The sequence below is a fragment of the Cervus elaphus genome, chromosome 29 (genome assembly GCF_910594005.1).
Source record: "Cervus elaphus chromosome 29, mCerEla1.1, whole genome shotgun sequence".
NCBI classification, from domain to species: domain Eukaryota; kingdom Metazoa; phylum Chordata; class Mammalia; order Artiodactyla; family Cervidae; genus Cervus; species Cervus elaphus.
Window position 1 is genome coordinate 59,317,506 of NC_057843.1, and position 20,608 is coordinate 59,338,113.

At 51.0% G+C, this 20,608-nt stretch overlaps 1 protein-coding gene across 1 annotated transcript in view; it reads right to left on the reverse strand.

Annotated features, from left to right (window-relative positions):
- The window catches only part of SHB (SH2 domain containing adaptor protein B), a 135,907-nt gene extending 121,353 nt beyond the window's left edge, over positions 1-14,554 (reverse strand). Inside the window, exon 1 of the mRNA XM_043890832.1 lies at positions 13,190-14,554. Coding sequence (XP_043746767.1) covers positions 13,190-13,900 — 711 coding nt within the window. The 5' untranslated portion in view covers positions 13,901-14,554. The remainder of the gene's footprint in view (positions 1-13,189) is intronic.
- Positions 14,555-20,608: the final 6,054 nt, after the last annotated feature.

A 20,608-nucleotide genomic window follows, 5' to 3' on the forward strand; every position in this document is an offset into this window, starting at 1 on the left:
TTACACCCACGGCGGGACAGATGGGGCATTCCAGGCCTGAAGAAACTAGTCACTGGTCCCAAAGTACTAAGCTTCTGAGACCAGGAGCCAGGACTGGAGCCCAGACTTCTGACCCCAAAGCCAGTGCCCATTTCACATCGCCACAGTGGGCATCGCTAGGGTCCCGCCGTGTTTGACTCAACAGCTCTGGGCACTTGTGGTGGGTAGTGTCACTGGTTACCTCCACAGAAGGCGAAGAACCCGGACCGAGAATGCTGGGCCCCCAGCACCAGCGCACTCTCAGCTGGGCAGCGGCTGCTCTGCTTGCTGTTTGCTCAGCACTGAGGTCCTGATGGCAAGATCCCCCAGCCCCTGCTCCTCGGGAACATGCTCCTGCCTGCTGCTCTAATGCTCTCTTGGCCTTGGGAACCGAGCCCCCCGCCCCTCACCCCACCGCCCTGCTCCTAATCCACCTGGGAGTCGAATCCAACCATGCCCCACATTCAGTCACACTACGGCGTGATGAACTCCTCAGTGGCAGCCTCAGCCCACCCACTCAGAACCCGCTCTGCGGCCTGCCACTTCCTGCCCAGGAAGCTCCCGGACCGGGGTCCACCAACGCCCCCCACACTTGTGATGCTGAAGGGTGCTGGCCCTCAGCAGTTGGTGTCCTGGCTGGGAATCCGGCTCTGTGGGGAAACAGTACAGCCTGCAGCTTCCGTCTGCCTTTGAAGATACGATCGCACATCTGAGGGTCGTCATGTGGAAGACGTAAGGTTAGACTGGTTCTGCTTGACCTCAAAGAGCCCAACGAAAACAATAACAGAATCCGCAGAGAGAAAGAAGTCAGCCAGCAGAGTGCCCATAAACACCAGGTACTCAACAAACCTGTACTAAATTGGAGGGGATAGCAGAAAAAACTTGAAAGCCCAGCTGTGCAAAGGAGTGTCTGGTTATGTGACAAATCCTCTCAACACTGCACGTTTTCAGGCATGGGTGTAGGAGGGATGGACTGGGTGATCTCCAGGCTTCCTGGGAACCCCAAACCAAGGTCTAGGATAGTAACTTGCAACTTTGGCTCCATGGCAGAATCATCGGGGGCCCTTTCAGAACTACTGATGTCCAGGCTCTGTCCCCAGAAACTGTGGTGTCATTAGTCTGGGCTGGAGCCCAAGCGACCGAAACTTCTGAGAAATGCTCTCCCGGCGATTCTAACAGGCTCAGGGCTGGTGTAGGCAGGGCCTGCTGACGTCGTGATACACAGCATAGGGGATCAGGCAGACACTCCCAGCCCCTGAGAGCCACAGAGATGTCGTTCAGTGTTCAAAAATCTGCATTTTTTCCTCCCTGATTTATTCACCATGAACACTCCTGGGTTTAATCTGTTCTGTCAACACCGATACATTAATGTCACAAACCCCACGGCAGACACCGCAGAATGGATTATCCTGACACTGGCCTGAGCCAGGAAAAGAAGAACATGCCACAGAGATTGGGAAAGGCTCTCTCACTAATTGAAGACATGAGGACCTCTGGGTTGAGGGGACAGAAAAGGCTGGGAGTGGGGAAAGAACTCTGTAAATTCATGTCACTTGCACTGGAGTTGGGTGGGTGTGAAAAAAAATTTTAATGACTAAAATAATATAGTCCCCACACGCCACATCTTTAAGTTCTCCCCATCCTTCCAGACTGAGCTCGGCTACTCAAGGTCTATGCTAAAAAATGCCTGCTGCACGGATGACAGAATGGTGCACGCTTTCCCCACAAATGTCACCACCGTGTAAAAGCTGAGACGGACACACTCAGGTAAGGCTGCACCGGCAGTGCAGAGAGTAAGTGGCTGCCCCGAAATACGTCTAGACAGCCAGCCCCCTGGTCCTGGAGGTGGAGGCTGACTCCATCAGAGGTGAGGAGAAGCTTTCCTGGCCTCATCCCAGAAAAGCTCTGGCATCAGATCTGGCATCCAAAGTGAAGTGCTATTACCCAGTTACCTTCCTAAGGTGTCAGGAGTTGAATGTGTAATAAGTGCATGGGTATCTGCAGATGAAAGGTGTCATTTTGTAAAGACAGGTGAAATCATCATTATCATAATAGTTGATGAGAACATAACACAGTCAGGGTGAGATGGAGTCAAAATATTGAAATCTAAAAAGGCACTTGAAGAAATACAGATAGCTGATGGAGCAAGCACAGAGGAGAGGATGTCCGGACACAGACTGGTCATTCAGAAAAATAAAATTAAAACCCTACCTTGTACTCTGAAATCAAACTCCAGAGTAAAATGTCAATGTTCAAAAAAGAAAGAACCCATCAAAGTGCTAGAAGAAAATACACTGGAGTACAGAAAACTTCTCTAAGTAGCACGCTGGTTACACTGCGTAAAACATCAAGAAGGATCCAGGAGTAGAAAACAAACAGTTCAGTGTAAACAAGCAAAGCAATCACTGGATACAGGGCTGAACGGCAAATTACAAACTTGTAAAAAATGCCCTGCAATCTAAACGGCAGGCAAGGGACTGCCATCTTTAATCCACAAAGCGCTCGTATAAATCAATAAAATGATAAACCCCATGGCAGAAACGATGGACAGATAGAAATACACAGCTTTGGAAAAGAGACACCAGTGGTCAACAGGCATATGCACTAGTAACCCAAGAAGCTGCAAATTAAACTAAACTGCATTACAGTAAAGCAGGCAAAACTCATAAGGCCTTTTTCTAGAATACAACTTGAAAGCCTGTATCAAAATTTTTACCTTCCTACTCAACAATTCTCCTCTGGGAACCAATCCCAGGGAAATAATCACAGACTTATTTATGCAAAGAATTAAGTTACAAAGATGCTCATTACAGCACTGTTAAACTAGTGAAAACTAGGAGAGCCTAAATAGGCAAATAGAATACTATACAGACATTAAATTACTGTTGTTGAATGTTTAAAACAATGTAGATATCTTTCCATGTCATTAAGTGAAAAGTATATAAATAGATACATACAATATTGATTTCTGTGAAGGAAAATACACACACACATACATGCACTGAAAAAGGCTAAGTGGAAAAACAGTGAAACGTTAAAGCTGTTTCTTTGAATTGTAGAACTGAAGTTGGTTTCTATTTTGGTTTTGCTTATCTGCATTTTCTATACCAAACCTTGTCTTAGTTTTGTTGAAGGGGGAAGAAAAGAGTTAACACAGATTTAAAAGAGTTAACATTGGTGGTGGTTTAGTCACTAAGTCATGTCCGACTCTTGCGACCCCAGACTCCTCTATCCACGGGATTTCCCAGGCAAGAATACTGGAGTGGGCTGCCATTTCCTTCTCCAGGGGATCGTCCCAACCTGGTGATTGAACCCATGTTCTCCTGCAATGAGGCGGGTTCTTTACTGCTGAGCCACTGAAATTTATTAAAAAAAAAATCCAAGCTTACCCAGAACACAGGCAACTGGCATCTGCTCCCCACAGGAGGGCAGGTAAGGGCTGCATCACTCTGAGAATGCCACGCAGGCCCCAGAGCACATGCACGGCTTTGGAATGCACCGGGGGGATTACAAGGCTGTCTGGCTTTCTGAGAGTGCACGTCAGAGCAAAAAGCAGAGAAGCCTCACTCTGAAGAACTTCTGGGACATTTTCATTTTTAGAATGTAGCCATGGCCCGGAGAAGCCAGGAAAGTTCCATTCCTCCTACTTCTGTTTGCCTCTCCCCCATAGCCCACGTCTGGTGAGCCCCAGACAAGAAAGAACTTTCCCAACAATCACAAATGCCCCGCATCGAAATGTTCTGCTGAGCAAAACAGGCAAGCTCCAGCCTCATATTCATCCTGCCCTAGCGCCGAGCTCAGGCAGACAACACAGCAGGTGGCCTCCCAGTTTAGAGAATTGGGGCAATTTTCGACCAGTGGCAGGTGGCCCTTCACACCCAAGCCCCTGCCTCCTTCCTTTATTCCACTAGGCAATCTGGAGGCTCTGGCCACACTTGCTTGAATCCAGCAGGGCTCCCTTCCCCATCTCAGTCACTGCAGACGGGACCCCTTCTGTCTGGGATGCCCCACGTGCACCGTCCTCTGCACCCAGCTCGCAGATGACTTCCTCTTCCTCGTGGTTCTTCCCAGCCCCTGACAGAGGCTACCATGCTTCAGAGCATGTATGGCTCTTAATCCCGGACTCACTTGCTGGATCAGCTCTACTGGCTGGACTGTGACTGCACTGCTGGGGTCCTATTCGTCCTGGCTAATGGCAATTCATCCTCCTGAATGCTCAAGTTAAAACCTGGAGTCATGGGCGACTCTCCTCCCCCATCACGACTCACACCTCCTCTGGCAGGAAACCCGTTAGGACGCGTCCCGAATCTGGTCTCCTCTCATCACCTACCACCAGCGCCCCAGTTCCTGTGGCTGAAGGTCGTCTTAGTTGGCCCCCCAGCTGGTCCCCTCCCGTCTGTTCTCCACTCGGCAGCCAGAGTGATCCTTTTGAACTCCAAAAGCCAGATCACGTCATTGCTCTGTTTAGAGCCTCCACTGACTTCCCATCTCACTCAGAGTTAAAGCGAGAAACCCTTTCAGCACCTCCCAAAGGCCCAAAGCTCTCAGCCTCCCCATCCCAACTCATCTCAGACCTCTCGTCTCCCCACTTCCTCCCCACCTGCTCCGCTCAGTCACGCTGATCTCCCTGAAGCAGCCAGGCATGCTCCTGCCTTGGACTTGTGCCCTGACTGTTCACTCTGCCTGGAATGTACTTCTCTCTGTGGGCCGTGTGAATCACACCATCACACCCTTTAGCAAAGCCCTCTGGGCGGCCATCTGAAGCAGTTCTCCACCTCAAACTCAGGCCCACCCCAGTTTTACTCTTCTCTACACTCCACCCAACATACGATATTTGCTTGAATCCTCTCCTGAGAGGGCAAACTCAGGGGAGCATGAACGTTTATGTTTTGTCCACACTGTAGCCCCAGCATCTAAACAGAACAATACCCAGCACGTAGCCTACTCTCAACAATGTCTGTTGAATGAATGAAGAGAAAGGACTTGGTATGGGCTCTCATGGCCCAGCTGAGGACTTGGAGTCCAGCCTGTAAGCAAAGGCCCAGCAGTGCACCAGAAGTACCCATCTCCCCGCCAACCCACCCACCTATCAAATCATTTTTCCACTCACTGGCCTCGGGAAACCCCTTTCTGACCATTACTCTAAAGTTTTGCTTGGAAAACTCGGCCTGAGTCATTCCCTAGGGCTCTGACTGATTCTCTCCCCATCCCTTGAACCCACCTCCAAGATCCTTCCTCTACAGCATAATGGGAAATCCAGAGAGAGTTCCGCTTGGAGAAAATGGAAAGGAACTGAATGATTTAGAGGAAAATTCAATTCTTCCTAGCTCATCAGTTGAGAAAGCGCAAACTCTCAGGAAGCCAGTGCCTCCGAAAGTGAAACATTAATAGAAATATTACTGGAAAATACCAAACAGGAAGAGAAGGAAAATTCCATTGTGGAAGCAAGGTCCTCTGTCGCTGTTCCTTAATGGTCTCAGTAACTTGTTTCAGAATCAAAACACAGAAAGAACCGGAAATCAATCAGGCTGTCACCCTTCCTGTGGACTAGAGCTTTGGCCAAACCATCTCCACATCACCCCGGCACAAAGGGCATTAGACTCAGAACACAAGGTCAGCAGCCTGGCCGCTGTGTTGGCTAGCACCTGCTGTGCGGCAGGGCACGCTCCATTCCTTCTGGGACCCTCAATATTTCCATCTGTAAAATGGGGGTTACAGCACTTTCCTCAGAGTGACTCTGACAGTTAAGTTAATTATGGGTGTGAAAGTTTCTTTTAAGCTTTGGAATACTTACGCAAATGTAGGAATCTGTAGGTCCTACAATGCTAACAGAGGAGATTTTTATAAGAGTTTAAGTCTAGCCACAAATAAGGCAGAGAAAATCAAGGCATGAGATTGTGCAGCCTGAGGTGGTATGGTACAGTGGTTCAAAGACCCTAAATCCAGTTTCAGGTCTCACCTCTGCCTTTAATGGCAAGGTGACCTTAGATAAGTTACTTAACCTCTCTGCCTCAGCTCTCTCATATGTAAAAGGGGAATGACAATAGCATCCGCTCGACTTTGGGGAGCAGTATGACTAATTCTGCTCCTGCGGAAAGCTCCTTCAACCCGAATGACTACTCTTCCTTGGGTCAACTGCCTCGTCCTCCGAGACGCCTTCCCTGCTTCTCTCAGTTGAAATGAACCTCCTCCTGACCCTGCTTCTACTTAGTTCCATGGAGTCAAGGCTCTGCTCAGGACGGCTTCTGTGCCAGGATGGCTCCCAGCTCACCCACACCACTCTGTTTACAGACAAACTCCGCCACACAGAACTGTGTGGTCCCTGTGTCCTCACCAGAAGATAAGCTCCTTATGGGCAGGCATGACCCGTCCCCTGGCTCTTCCCTTTTATCCACACAGCTCCTGACAGTGGCCTGCATGTGGCAATCTCCCAGTCACCACAAGCCAAGCAAGGTATAAGGCAGGCAGGGTGGCAGACAGCACCAGCAGCCTGCCTCCATCCCGCAGGAACAGCACCCTCCCCCTCCGAAAGTGGGCGGAGATGCCACCATCAGCCAGCCGGCAACCCAGCTTTCTGCTTCAAAGCCACAGATCCCAATTTATTTTCTAGGGTGCCGCCTGACCTCTCCCTTCGCCACAGGCCACTGCCACTTGGCTCTCCCATCACAAGAGGAGAAAGTCAACCCCAAGTGAAACTGCTCAAGGGAGCGTCTGACCACAGGCATGTTCAGCTTTGCTTAAATGACCAGAGGAACGCACCACCTTTTCAAGTTTGCCTTTTAACCCCTACTTTATGGGTCAGAAACGCTTTGGGGCTGGGGAGAGGACGAGGTCAAGGCTTGGGGGTCAAGTCTGGGGAAATCAGTTATGTTCCAAGGTGGTCAGATTAGAAGACAGTCATCTGATCTCCCTCAAGAACACTCAGGTTCCTTGTTGACAAGGGCCAGGGTACTGGGGTTTTGGGGGTTTTTTTTCCCATAAAAGAGTGCACATGCAGGGTCGCCAATCCTTCAATGAGAAGACATGACAGTTACAAGACACGTTTTGTGCAGCTGTCCCTTGGGAAGTGCCAACTCTGTGCATGGAATTTCTCTATGAAATAACTCGGGTGCTGCATTAACATCTCATTTAGGGAACTCAGAGTGAGATGAGGGAAGGGGAGAGAAAAGCTGGCTTGGGGGCTTCTTTGGGGACCACCAAAGCCCAGACTGAAAGAGATGGGAATTGGGACGGGGTGGTATAAGAAGAGGAACATTAACGGGAGGAGGAGATGTACAATGCACATTTCAGCAAATATCAGAGCTTTACTATCTCTATCTAAATCACTGAAAGGAGTTAAACAAGTTGATAAAAAGCATACAGGCTTGTAACTCAGACTGAAGGTGTAATCCTGGCCCGTCACTTGGTAGTTTTGTGACATTAAGCAAATTAATACCTCTAAGCCTCAGTTTCTTTATCTGTGAAATGGGGCAATAGTGCCCAGGGTAGAGGAATAGCACTAAACTCCCTGATTAATGGCCTGCCTGTATCCCTACCCTCTGCCACAGGACTTCACAGCTTCCCCTCTCTCTCTCTGAATACTGGCTGGCCTTATAACTTGCTTTGGTCAACAGAATGCAGCAGAAGGAACAGCAGGCCAGTTTCTAACTTCAAGAAACTGTATGGGCTTCTGTAATTTCTTGGAACCCTGCCACCATCATGTGAACAAGGCTAACTTGCTGGAAGATGAGAGACCATGTGGAACAGAGCCGAACTGAGGCAGCCAAGGCCATCCTAAACCAAACACGTAAGGCAGCCCGGTGAGGACTGGCAGGGCTGCAGACCCGCTCCACACTGACCATAGATGCCTGGGTGAGCCAACTGAGGCCAGAAAAACTACTCAGTTGACTTGTGGGTTCATGGATAATAATAAAGACTTACCATTTAAATCAGGGGTTGGAAACTGCAGACCACAGGCCAGCTGCCTATTTTTGTAAATAAAGTTTTACTGGAACACAGCAATACTCTTTAATTTATATACTGTCTGTATGCTTTCAAGCTACAATGGCAGAGTTGAATAGTTGTGATGGGGGCTGTCTGGCCTACAAGCTAAAATTACTCACTAACTGATTGATTCTTTTGCTAACCTCTGGTTTACAACCACCAACTTTGGAGTAACTTGTGATGCAGCGATAGCTAACAGATACAGTACCTAAACCCCTTCTAGAGTGACTGTGAAGATTAAATGATCAATTAAGTGGTCAGTCTGAAGCCTGGAGAATATATTTCTTTTCTGAGGAATCAATGGGAAAAACTGGATCTGATAGGCAGCATTTCTCTCACACTACTTTCAAGGGACAGGACTTCAAAGTGTTCCAAGCCAAACCACAGCTACCAAGCTTGGTCCTTACTTTTTCAATCAATTACTTTCTAAGAACTGGAGAATGTGGCTATTAACCAAATGGAAAATGACTCTCAGCTCATGCTTCACCCTGGCTTCAATCAAGGTACACATCACCGATTTGATGTGAAAAGGACACAAAGACCCCAATTCCCAACTCCTCCAAAAGATACACGAGACATTCTCTTCCTTTTGCGGCCGACCTCTCTCTACAATTCCCCCATCACACCCACCTTTCAGAGCCTCCATCCATTCTCTTGGCACCAGCTTCTACCTGGAGAAGCTCAAATGCCACCACCTCGTGAAAGCCCTCCTTGAATTCAGAGACAAGAGTTGTGAATTCCTCTCAGGCCTCTGCACACACTTCTGTCCTGACATGCCTCGTGTTGTGACACTGTCTCATTACCCGACTGTCTCCCAGACTAGATCTTAAAAAGCTCATTTCAACTGCACATTGAGAAGCTTCCCTCTCGGAAACGCTCTCCACCACTTATTCTCTCTGAGGTTCCCCCTGCCTCGCATGCTGCTCAGAAACTGTTTGCTGAGTTTTTTTTTAAGTTGAACATGATATTATTTATTTATTTGGAAGCATGTTATTTAACTCAACTCTGTGGATGCTGACAAAATACAAAGTATTGGTACACATCAGCCTGTATTTAAACTTGGGAAACTGATGTCATGGTGCATCTCGACTTTCTCAGCTGCAGTGGAAACATTTACTTAATTATGACAAAAGAAACAAGACTTCAGCAGAAAACATAAGTGGATAAGACTTGTCTGGCTGCACATAAGGAGACCTACCAAGTTACTGGCCTGTTTGTCATCATTATTTTTTTTTATAAAGACAACCTGGGGGACTATTTCCACCTACTAAAGTTTCATATTTTCTTCCCAGGAGCTCAGGCCCTCACTGTCTCTCACTGGGACTATATTGTAATTGCCTCCCAACTCCAAACCCATCGACCCCAGATTGCAGCAGCTTATAGCCTGGGATGCTCCTCAACCATGGCTCTGAGTCTATCCTTTTCCTGATTCAACAGTCTTCCAGGCTTTCCCTGTGGGGTCCACCTTTCTCACACTGTCATCTCTCATTGCCCAAGTGAGGCCCACTGCAAGAAAGCTTTGGTTTCCAAAAACACTCTCCACATTAAGGTTTTATATACACACATGCACAGGCCAACACACAGACATACATGCATGCACACAGCACATATACCTAAGGGCTCCCACAGGCTCCAGTCAGCCTTTCCTGGCACTGAAATTACACATCCATCCCTAGATCCAACTCACAGCTGCCTCCTAGGTGAAGATCTCACTAAATTACCCAAGACAAAAACACTGGGAAACAAACGATGAAAAGGTGACGGGTGTCAGCAGCCTTCGGAGGCTTAGGCCAAAAATTACTGCCAAGTCTTTTTGCAGCCTTTATTCTCTTCCTCCTAGCTTGTCCTTGTACTGAGAGATCTCTGAGCACAAAATATGTGCTGGGTAAAAGTTGGTTAAATTGAAAACGTGATTCTAAAAGGGAAACTACCCCAAACTGGAGACTGGCTGGTAGCACGGTATATGTAGCCAGGGGTGTGTGTGCCCTGGGATTCACCGAGCAGAACAGGAGGATGCCTAAGTATGTGTCAGAAGGGGGCTCAGCACTGAGGGGGCAGAAGGGCCCCCAAGATAAAGGTGGGTGGGGGTGGCAATGGAGGCCCTGAAAGGAGGATTTGTGGACCCACAGCTCCTAGCCCCATGCCACAGTAACTCTCAACACAGGCCGACATTAAAACACAGGTCCCGACACAGTTGGGGCATCCAACAGCCCTACGGGTACTTGTTCTATTCCCTAACAGCTGATAAGAGGAAGCTGGGCCAGAGATTAAGTGGGCTAGAAGTAGGTTTTCCTGGATCTGTGGGTGAGGGGCAGAGGGCGGATCTAGCGTGTTCAGGGCTGGACCTGCAGTGTCCCTGGCTTCCCAAAGCTGTCTGGCTGCAAATAATGTGAAAACCAGGCTACTGCCTGGCTGCTTGACCAGGAATGCAGGGTGGGTATGGGCCCCGGGCTAGATGGCAGCCCCACAGAGGGCAGAGATGAAGAGGGCACCGGGAGACTCTGCATCCCAAAGCAGCTCCAACCAGAAGACCCAGAGGGAGGGTTAAGAAGCCACTGTTGCACTGGTGTGGTCCCAGGATCAGCTGCGAAAGATCACCTGAGAATTTGTTAGAAATACACCTTCTCAGGCCCCATGTGTTTTAACCAGTCCTCCAGGTGCTGGTTTGAGAACCACTGCATAGGATGACCCTCCCGGGTTCCTCCTCCTACTAGCTAGAAAGAACATCTGGCAGTTGCAATCCCTCTGACTCTGAAGATGGCAACAACCTCTTAAAAGATCAAAGGGCTCAAAGTCACAGTCTAGTAGGTAAAGTGCACTCCAGAGAGATCTTTTTTAAAGAAACCATATCTGCTCATACCATTCAAGAGCTGAAACCCCTCACTGCTTAAGTTACAAGTTTCTCCCCGACCCGGGACCTCCTGCCCCTCTGGGGTCCTGGCCAACTCTAACCTCTCAATTCCTGCCACAAGGCCTTTACCTACAATCCCCTAGAGCACCAGGTTCTCTTCTGCAACCAACCATAAGAGTGGTCCTCCCTGGCCACCTCCCATTAAGCCCTGCCATCGCAGCACTCATCATGTACACCGCAGCTTGGACCACAGGAGTCACTGGCCCCTGCTCCAGGGCCCAGCGGAGGGGAGCAAGGAAGAACCGTAAGAGACATCTGGTAGAACAAAGCCAAGTTTCCAACACACTTAACACTCCAGCCATTAAACTTCGTATTCCTCGGTATTTGAAGTAGTCTTATTTAGAGTTAGGAAAAAACATTTACTAAAGTTTTGAAAACCATAAAGGAAGATCCTAGTGAGTAGGCAGAACCACAAGCAGCGGGAGAGAAAGGAGATTTGCCCACCGGGGAGGTGGTCATGGAATAACAGGGGAATGGCGGGATCTCTCCAGAGAGCTAGGCTAGGCCATCCTTCCATTTCCAGGGACTCCAGGTTCTCCCCGATGAGCACCTAGCCAAGCCTGGGCCACACATAAGACAGCAGGGAGCCTCTCTGTTGTTTCCCTTACAGATGGACCACAAACCCAGAATCCTGGGGGCTCCCAGAGAAACCTCCTCTGCCCCCAAGGCAGCGCGAAGGTGGCCAACCGGATCCTAGCCCTTGTCATTTAGGTGTGGCACCCCAAGAGCTGAGAAAGCCCAGAGTCCATGCAGACGCGGCCCCAAACTGGCTCCAGAGGGAAGTGGAATCCATAGGTTACCCATGCTGCCTTCAACAGACCCAGTGGGAAGCAGAGGTATGCTAGGGGGACCTGGGACCCTGGGGAGAGGAAGTCAGGCAGAAAAAGTCAGGAGGGGCACCGGCTTACTTCTCCTGCCTGGAAAAGGAAAAGTTCCCTTCCTTCCCTTCCCTTCCCTTCCCTTCCCTTCCCAGCTGGCAGGTAGGGGCCTGTCTCCCTCCTGTCTGGACATCCAGTCCTAAAAGAAATTCAGACTCTATCAGTTTCCCCCAGCCCACATCTGGGTGAAAAGTTTACCTTTGGGAGAAAGCAGGGCGGTGGGAGAACAAGAGGGACAGCAGTCTCATAGCCATCGCAGGGCACTGGGCCTCAGATGGAACGAAAGCACTGCCTTCCACCAGAGGCAGACAGAACAAGTATTATTTTACGGGGGAAAGGAGAGTGTCACAGGAGTGTGAAGGGGGAAGAGAGGGCCCAGTCTGGCTGTAATTAACCAGACTGCTCCAAAGGTCCGGGGGATCAAGATAGTCTGATCTGTTAGGGAGGAGAATGTACAAAATCGTCCCCCTCATCCTTGGGGCTGTAAAGGGTAAGGTCAGGAAGGAAGATGAGGATGGGAGGGGTGGTCTCCTTCCAGCTGGCCCGGTAGGCGGACCCCTCTTCCCCCAGCCGGGCTGGAGGAACTGACAGGTCGAAGTGGAGCGCTCTTGTAGACCAGTGCACTTCAACCGGAAAAGCACGCGTGGGGGTTGGGGGGTAGGGGTCGTGTTTCTCGGTACAGCTCCAGTACAAAAGGCTGCCCCATCTGGAAACCTGGAGCTGGCGGCGGGGGGGGGGGCGGGGAGGGCAGGGCAGGGCATTTAGAGGGATTTACATATATCCGTTCAGAGACAGCCGGTCTGGATCTGCCATCGAAAATGTGTAATATCCGGCGGGTCCCTTCCCAGCTCTAGACCTCAGTTCCCATCTATAAAGTCAGGGGCGGGAGGAACGGGGGCAGACAAGAATAAACACTCTTCTAAATACGTGGAGAAGGAAATGGCAACCCACTCCAGTATTCTTGCCTGGAAAATCCCATGGACGGAGGAGTCTGGCGGGCTACAGTGCATGGGGTCGCAAAGAGTCAGACATGACTGACCCACTAACACTTTAATACGTAAGGGCTCTGACTCTCTGACTTTCCTCCTCGAGGGGCTGGTTGGCTGTCTCTTGGACCAGGCTGGGCAGAGAGCTCTCTGGTCAGGATATTTCCAAAGAGGGCACCTGGCTGTGGGTTCAGATTGAGGACCTTTGGGAAGCAGCAGCGTTAAGAGACTGTGTCAGGCCAATGATCGGGGGCAAAGTGCGTGCAAGGAAGCAGAATTTGGTAGCATCGTGGAAGGCCTGACCTCGAGTCCTAGCCCGAAGAGGATGTAGGAACTCGAAACTAGAGCGGTGCCTCAGTTTCCCCGTGCGCACAGTGGCTCTGGAACCTCGAGTGAGGCCAAGGGCGTCTTACCTTGTCCTTCTTGCCGGCGCCGCTCTCCTCCGCGGCCGAGGCGCCACACTTGTTGAGTAGTTTCTTGCCGCCGCAGGCCGTCGGGCTCCAGGTCCGGCCGCCGGAGCAGGCGGCCCCTGGGGGGTCGCCGGCACAGCCCGCGGCGCTCTCCACCTTAATGAGGCGATGCTTCGGGGAGATGTAGCGCACTTCGGCCGGGGTGGCAGGCCGCCGCTCGCTGCTGCTGCGGTAGAGGTGCGGGGAGCCAGAGGACGAGGACGAGGACGCGGCGGCGCCCGCGCCGGAGGAGGCACAGCAGCAGCCCGCGGCGCCCGACGCGGACGAGGCGGAAAAGGCGCGCTGGCTCCCACCCGGCTCCCCGCCGCCGCAGTAGTCCAGGCGGCACATGGCGCGCAGTTTGCGCAGCGACGAGCCGGGCCCGTTGTAGGGGTCCTCAAAGTCGCGCTCCTTCTGTGCGCGGTAGGCGCGGATGAGGTCGCTCGTGCTGCCGCTGTCGTCGGGCAGCGACCCCGACGAGGCCGAGAAGCAGGAGGCGGCGGCGGTACCGCAGGACGCGGAGGCAGCCGCGGGGGCCTGCGGCACGGCCTGGGGGGGCTGCGAGGGCCGCTCGCCTCGGCGCCGCTGCTCGCGGTAGTCGGGCCGCGGCGGCTGCGGGGGACTCTTGGTCTTGCTGTTGCCCAAGCTGAAGTACTTGTTCAGCCACTTGGCCATGGCGAGAGGCCGCCTAGGGCCGCGGCGCGGGAGCCGGGTCCGCCGCCGCGGCCATTCGGGGGGCAGCGATGCCGCCCAGGTCCCTCGGCGCCCCGGCCCCGGCCCCGGCGAGGGGCGTCCGGGGCGCCCGCTCCCGACGCCAAGTTCAAGTTCTCTCCGCTGCCTCCTGCCGGCCGCTCCCGGCCTCCGGCAGCTGCAGCACCGCCCTCCGCCTCCGCCGCGCGCCGCCCGGGCTTTGGATCTCCTGCCCCTTGCGGGCGCGTCTCATGGGATCCCCGCCGCGGCCCCACGGATAGCGAAAGGCCCGGGCGCCCCCCGCTCCTCAGACGCTCTGGCCGTGCGCTCTGCCACGGAGCGCGCTCCTGTCCCGTCGGAACCGCAGCCTCCGCCTCGGCCGGGATCCGCGGCTGCTGCTGGAACTTGTCGGCGTCCTCGGCCCCCCGCCGCCCCGACTTCTTCCTTCCTGAGAGCGCTGGAGCGAGCTCGGCCCCCGGCCGGCGAGCAGTCGGGCCGGAGAGCGAGCGAGCGATGGAGGGAGGGAGGCAGCCGGCGCCCGCCCGAGCCCGCGCGCCCGTGCCCGTCCCGGCGGCGCCTGCCGCTGCCGCTGTCGCCGCCTCCCGAACCGCCGCGCGTGTGACACTCGGGCCGCCAGAGCCCGCCCCGCCCCGCGGCCCCGCCCTCCCCGGGCCCGCGCGCGCCCCGCCCCCAGCCCGCCCTCTCAGACCCCGCCCCGCCCACCCCCACGCGCCCTGCAGCCAGACCTCGGCCCTGGCCCCGCCCTCTAGCGCCCGGGTTCTGGACAGCAGCAGCTCTCCCCTTCAGCACGCGCCACCTCCTGCGGCCGCCTCGGCGCCAGCCCCCGGATCGCGCCTGAGGGCGCCGGGGTCCCGCGGCGCAGCCGGCCCCGCCTCGCGTGCAGCCCGCCACCGCCTTGGGCGAGAGATTGCCAGCCTAAACCTGCAGCGCGTAGAGGCCAAACCTTCCCCACCCCGGCACCCGCGCGGTGTGTTCTCCGGGGATCCCCACTTTAGGGGACAAGGGGCATTTTTAGTCTACGGCGTGACCCTCTTAGAGGAAATGCCGTGACGAGACCCTTAGGAACAGGGTGTCTAATTCTCTGCTTAAACGGACGAAGACTTCGGTTCAACCCTCGGTGCCAGACCATCCGAGGATTCTTTATGCAAATGAGCGCTTTAGCCATCCGGACGACCTGGATTGTCTGCAGGGGCCTGGCCCCTCACCAATTGGAAAGCCAAGCTAAGGGGAGATCGGATTGTTTGCTTACCTTTTCACCTCTGAGGAAGTCTTGGCTTTTACCCAGATCAGTGCCAACCTGGCAGAGCTAGCTGTGGGAATGTTTAATGCCTAAAATTGTAGGAGCTAGCAACACTCCATTTAATCCAGGGCCCTCATTTTACTGATGGAGAAACTGAGGCTCGGAAGAAGGTCACCCAGGTGGGTCTGGATGTCAGTTCCCGGTCTGGTGGTGCCAAAATTGTGTCATTTCCACTTGTCTCTACTTTGCAGTTTAAGATCGTCCTCTGATTATTAAAATGAGGAAACTGAGGCCGAGGGAGGAGCACAGTTTGCTCAGGAAGGCTTTTCCTGAGAGGAGCAAATGTTCTGCGGAGACCAAAGAGTTAACTGCCTCTAGAGCCGGTGCTCCTTTGAATTTGGCTGATCAAGCCCCAGACTATGAAATACCGTTAAGGTGTAAGACTGAGAAATTCTCAAAAAATGCTGATTTATTAAGATGATAGTCCAAATCATTATCACCACTTGCAACCTGCCTATTACAGATGGGCTTTGGGGAAATCTGTCTCCGGTATCCTGCAGGAAAAGCAGGACCTTTTAGGGCAGGGAGCAAGGTCGGTGGCTTCTCTGGCCAGGACTGGAGGTGGAGGTCAAACAGTTTGAGGCTCTTGGGTAGGTAGGGCCTCTTCCCCTGCCTAAGGCCACAGTGGGGAAATGGCAAAACCAGGAGTCCAACTGGGATCTTACTCTGAAGCCTGAGCTGTGTCAACTCAGCCACCCACAGTAATCCAGTGGAATTGACTGCAAACTCCCTTCAGGATCAGGCTGTTCACTCTTTCCCTCTGGTGAGACAGGTCTGTAGTCATCTATGAGCCAGTTAAAGTTTACAAACCCAATATATGACATGCAGTTGTATATTACCAACTACACAGCCCCTTCATTGCCTGAGATCTACTTATTTGGAATTTCATGGGAAATAATCTAGGATGTGGGGGGTGTGTGGTGTCTGGGGATGGTGGGAGGACCCAGAAGTTGACCTGGACTGAAATGTTCATTTTGAATGTCCCTAGACTTAACTGTCTCAAATTACCCCTTAAATCATTCCTCTACTTTATAAGCACTTAATTATCCCGCAAGTAAGGGAAGCTCCAATAGAAAACCTGGAAGGTGAGGATATCCTCACTGTGAATCCCACCTTTCAACCAACCACAAAGCCTCCCCTACTCCCTCCCTTCCTATCTCTGCTTCCAGGTTTAGGAAGGAGGAATGGTCAGATTCTGGCAACAGGCCAGGCCACCCTGGGCAAGACAGGCTTCTCCAGGATCTAGAAACTTGTTCCCTGCATGTGGGTTGCACATGGAAGAATTCTCTCTGCCTTTTCCAAAAGCTTAGGAAGAGAAGTTATAGTTCACAACTTATTTTTTCCATTTCACTTTCAGCGGGCCATGGGGTCAGACCCACTTTTCCATGTGATGTCTCTGCTGGGGTATAATTTGCAAGCCAAAATTATTGTAATGCTATAGTATTATGCCAAAAACTTCCAGAGCACTTGTGTATCTGCTTAGCCCCTACACATTCTGTATATAATTAACCCTCCTCAGCATCCCTACAATCTGGTGTTATTCCCAGTTTACAGATGGGGTAACTGGCCTAAGGTAGTGTTTATTTCAAGCAGGCAAAAAAACCACATGGGTGTTTTTCTTTGGGAACTAATAGCGACATCTTACAAAACTCAAGAGTCAGAAATAATCACTGTGAAAAGAAACAGAAAATTTCCTGAAAGATGATGTTGGAGAAGCACTGTGTCAAATGGCTAGAGAACAGGGGAACTTGTAAGAAAGGGGTCAGAGCCCTACAGATGATTAAGCTAGATAGACTCTTCTTAGAAAGCCAGTGACCCCATTTCACAGGGAGAAACCTGGGACCAGTGAAGAGAAGAGACTGAATCGGGAGACATGACTGGGACTGACACCCGGTCTCTTTGGTATCACAAATCCAACCCGATGCCTGTCATTCTTGGCATTTTTTACCTTTAAATCCCCCTGCCTGCCTCTTGCCCCCAGTTTTCTTATTGGAGGGGTTGGGTATGCTCCTGTTTCTGTCTCTGCCCTGTTTCAACTTCTCACTTTCCTCTGCACCCTCAATATCTAGAGGTATGCTCTGCCATTGGTAAAGGCCTGGAAAAATGATGCCACCAACCCAACAGATTCATCTACTTTTTCAGTTCATTTCGTCAAATGTTAATGTCACTTCCTTGCTGTGTACCAGCCCAGGAGTCTGAGCTAAAAGCATGGATTCCAGAGTCATTAATCCTCAGTGAACATCTGAAACAAATCCCTCAGTCATTCTTGACACCTTTTTTTTTTTTTTTTTCACTCCTGCTCCATCCAACCGTCAGCAAAGAATATGCAGAATCCTACCACGTTTCACCACCTCTACTGCTTCCATCCTGGTCCAACTCCTTAATCTCTTGACTGAATCATTGCAAGTGTCTCTCATCCATTTCCTTGTTTCTCTCTCAAAACAGAAGCCAGTAATCCCATTAAAAATGAATCTGGGGAGTTCCCTGGTGGTCCAGTGGCTAAGCCTCCATACTCCCAATGCAGGGAGCCTGGGTTTGATCCCTGGTCGGGGATCCCACAGGCAGCAACTAAAAGATCCTGCATGCTGCAGCTAAGACTTGGCACAGTCAAATAAGTAAATAAAAATAAATATTTTTTAAAATGTATAAAAAAATGAATCTGATTGCATCTCTCCCCTCTTCAATGAGTAATGAGTTTATGTGCTCAGTCATGTCCAACTCTTTGCAACTCCATGACTGTAGCCCACCAGGCTCCTCTGTCTGTGGGATTTCGCAGGCAAGAATAGTGGAGTGGGTTGCCATTTCCTTCTCCAGGGGATCTTCCCGACCCAAAGATCAACCCATGTCTCCTGCATGCAGGCATTCTTGACCTGCTGAGCCACTGGGGAAGCCCTCCGCTCAAATCTCCCATTAAATCCCCATTTCCCTAAGAATAAATGTGAAAATCCTTATAGTGGCCCATAAGACCTCAGATGACCTAGTTCTCTTAAATTCCTGACTTCATCTTCTACTGTTCTCTCTCTTGCCCCAAACAGGCAGCCTCTTTGCTGTTTCTTGAACTTCTCTCGGGTTGGGTCTTTGCTATACATCTTTGCCTGGAATGCTTCTTCCAGCTGACCCCTGGTTCAACATTCGCTCCCTTCTGGTCTTTATTTAAATGATAGTTGCTGTGAGACCTCCCCTAGGCACCATATCCAGAGTTGTCCCCACTCAACACTTTCTGTCCTCATCTCTGCTTCATTTTTCTGAGTATCACTCATTCCCTTTTCACATCCAGCATATTTGATGTACCTTCCTTGTTTATTCTTTATCTTGCCCCACAGTGGGGAAGGGATCTTTGCTTTTTGTTCTCTGTATAAATTCCGTGTCCAGAACAGGGTCTGACACATAGTAGACTTGTAATAAATATTTGCGTAATGAATGAATGAACATGAGTGATTGATCGTGGTGGGTAGAAAGGCGGAGGGCTAAAAGTACATCATCTCTCTGCCTCAGTCCTGGTGCTCGTGGCTTGGGCTTTGGTCTGGAGGTGGGAGCATGTCTGACTTGCTGCATTTTTAAAGCAAATGTGCTAGAGTGTTCTGTTCCCAGACGATGTCTCCTCCTTGGAGGAAGCAGAGGAGATTCGTCCCTGTTTTCCCAGCATCTGCAGGGGCTTCCAGGAAGGTTGTGGAGTCCAGGTAGCCCCTTCCACACAAGTCCCAGTCATCCAGACACCAAGCCTGTCCGCGGTGTCGCTGAGCCAGCTCTGTTGTTCCCTCCACCTCAGGTACAACTAATCTTAGGAATCTCATTCCTGGCTGAAAGATAATCCTCTGTATCTAGATTAAAGGCTGTGTTTTGACCATTACTGTGCATTGAACATTGAGCCGACAGTTTAATTGAGCTGTTTATGCCGCTGCCTTGATCTCTTCCCAGAGAATTTACAACTAATTCCAAGTGTCTCTGTGAATTAAATGGGCCTCTCCCAACATTTTCTGCCTGTCGTTTGCCTGTGCCAAATCCCACTTGTCCTTGTGTTACCCAATTATGCGCTCTCGCTCATAGCTCTATCTGGCCGGGACCACTTCCAGCCTGCTTCCTCCCTGAGATGGCCATTAGTGACATGCCCTGAGAATGACTATACCCCAGGACAGCCTCGGTGGTACCTGCAGCAGTAAAAAGCGGGGTGTAGGTGAGGACTGGGACAGTAGCAGAGAGGACACAAATCAGACTCAACCCTTTGAAGTCACCTCCAGGCGACTGATAATAACCCCCTAACAAGAGAAGTCTGCAAGTGTCTTTAGCACTGTTCGGTGTGATGGAAGGAAAAGAATTCCAGATGGAGGTCAAGACTCCCGATTTCTTATCCTGGCTCTCTTCTGACTTCCTATATGACCCCTGGGAACTTGGTGTTACTATTTATACAATGGAAGCTGGCAGATCCTTGTTTCTCATTCTATGTCATGGAGCATCTGTGGGCAGAGTTGCCAGAATTAGAAAAAAACAAAATAACAATCACAAAAATGGACATCTATGCAATATTTGGAATATTCCTATAGTAAAATATTATTTGTTGTTCATTCAGAATTAAAATTTAACTGTGAAACGAAAGTCACTCAGTTGTGTCTGAAGACTCTTTGTGTCCCCATGGACTGTAACCCACCAGGCTTCTCTGTCCCATGGAATTCTCCAGGCAAGAATATTGAAGTGGGTTGCCATTCCCTTCTCCAGGGGAGCTTCCTGACCCAGGAATTGAACCTGGGTCTCCGGCATTGCAGGCAGATTCTTTTCCATCTGAGCCACAGGGGAAGCCCCAGATTTTATTGAGTGTTCTATATTTTATCTGGTGATCTCAGGTAAGTGGGCCCACAGAAGATGAAGGGGGCTCCCCATGCCTCGTGCAGCCTCTACTGATGAAATGGACCAGAGCAGACTTCTCGAGTCCCGCTGAGTGTTAGAATCACCTGCAAAGCTTGTACAGTGCCTCATCTCCAGTCTGCTGTGGTTGTTTAGTCCCTATGCCGTGTCTGAGTCTTTTGTGACCCCATAGACTGTAGCCTGCCAGGCTCCTCTGTCTGTGGGATTTTCCAAGCAAAGAATACTGCCATTTCCTTCTCCAGGGAATCTACCCAATTCCTGAATCTACGCTTCTCTTGCTTTACAGGCAAATTCTTTACCACTGAGACACCAGGGAAGCTCCAGTGACCCATCTGTATTTCAGACCAGTTAAATCAGAACTCTGAGCGTGGACTCAGGCATTAGTCTACCTTTTTTTTTAACTCCCCAGATGAGTCCAATGTACAACTGAGTTTGAAAACCACTGAACTGGAGCAAGGATTTTTTTTTTTTCATTTATTTTATTAGTTGGAGGCTAATTACTTCACAACATT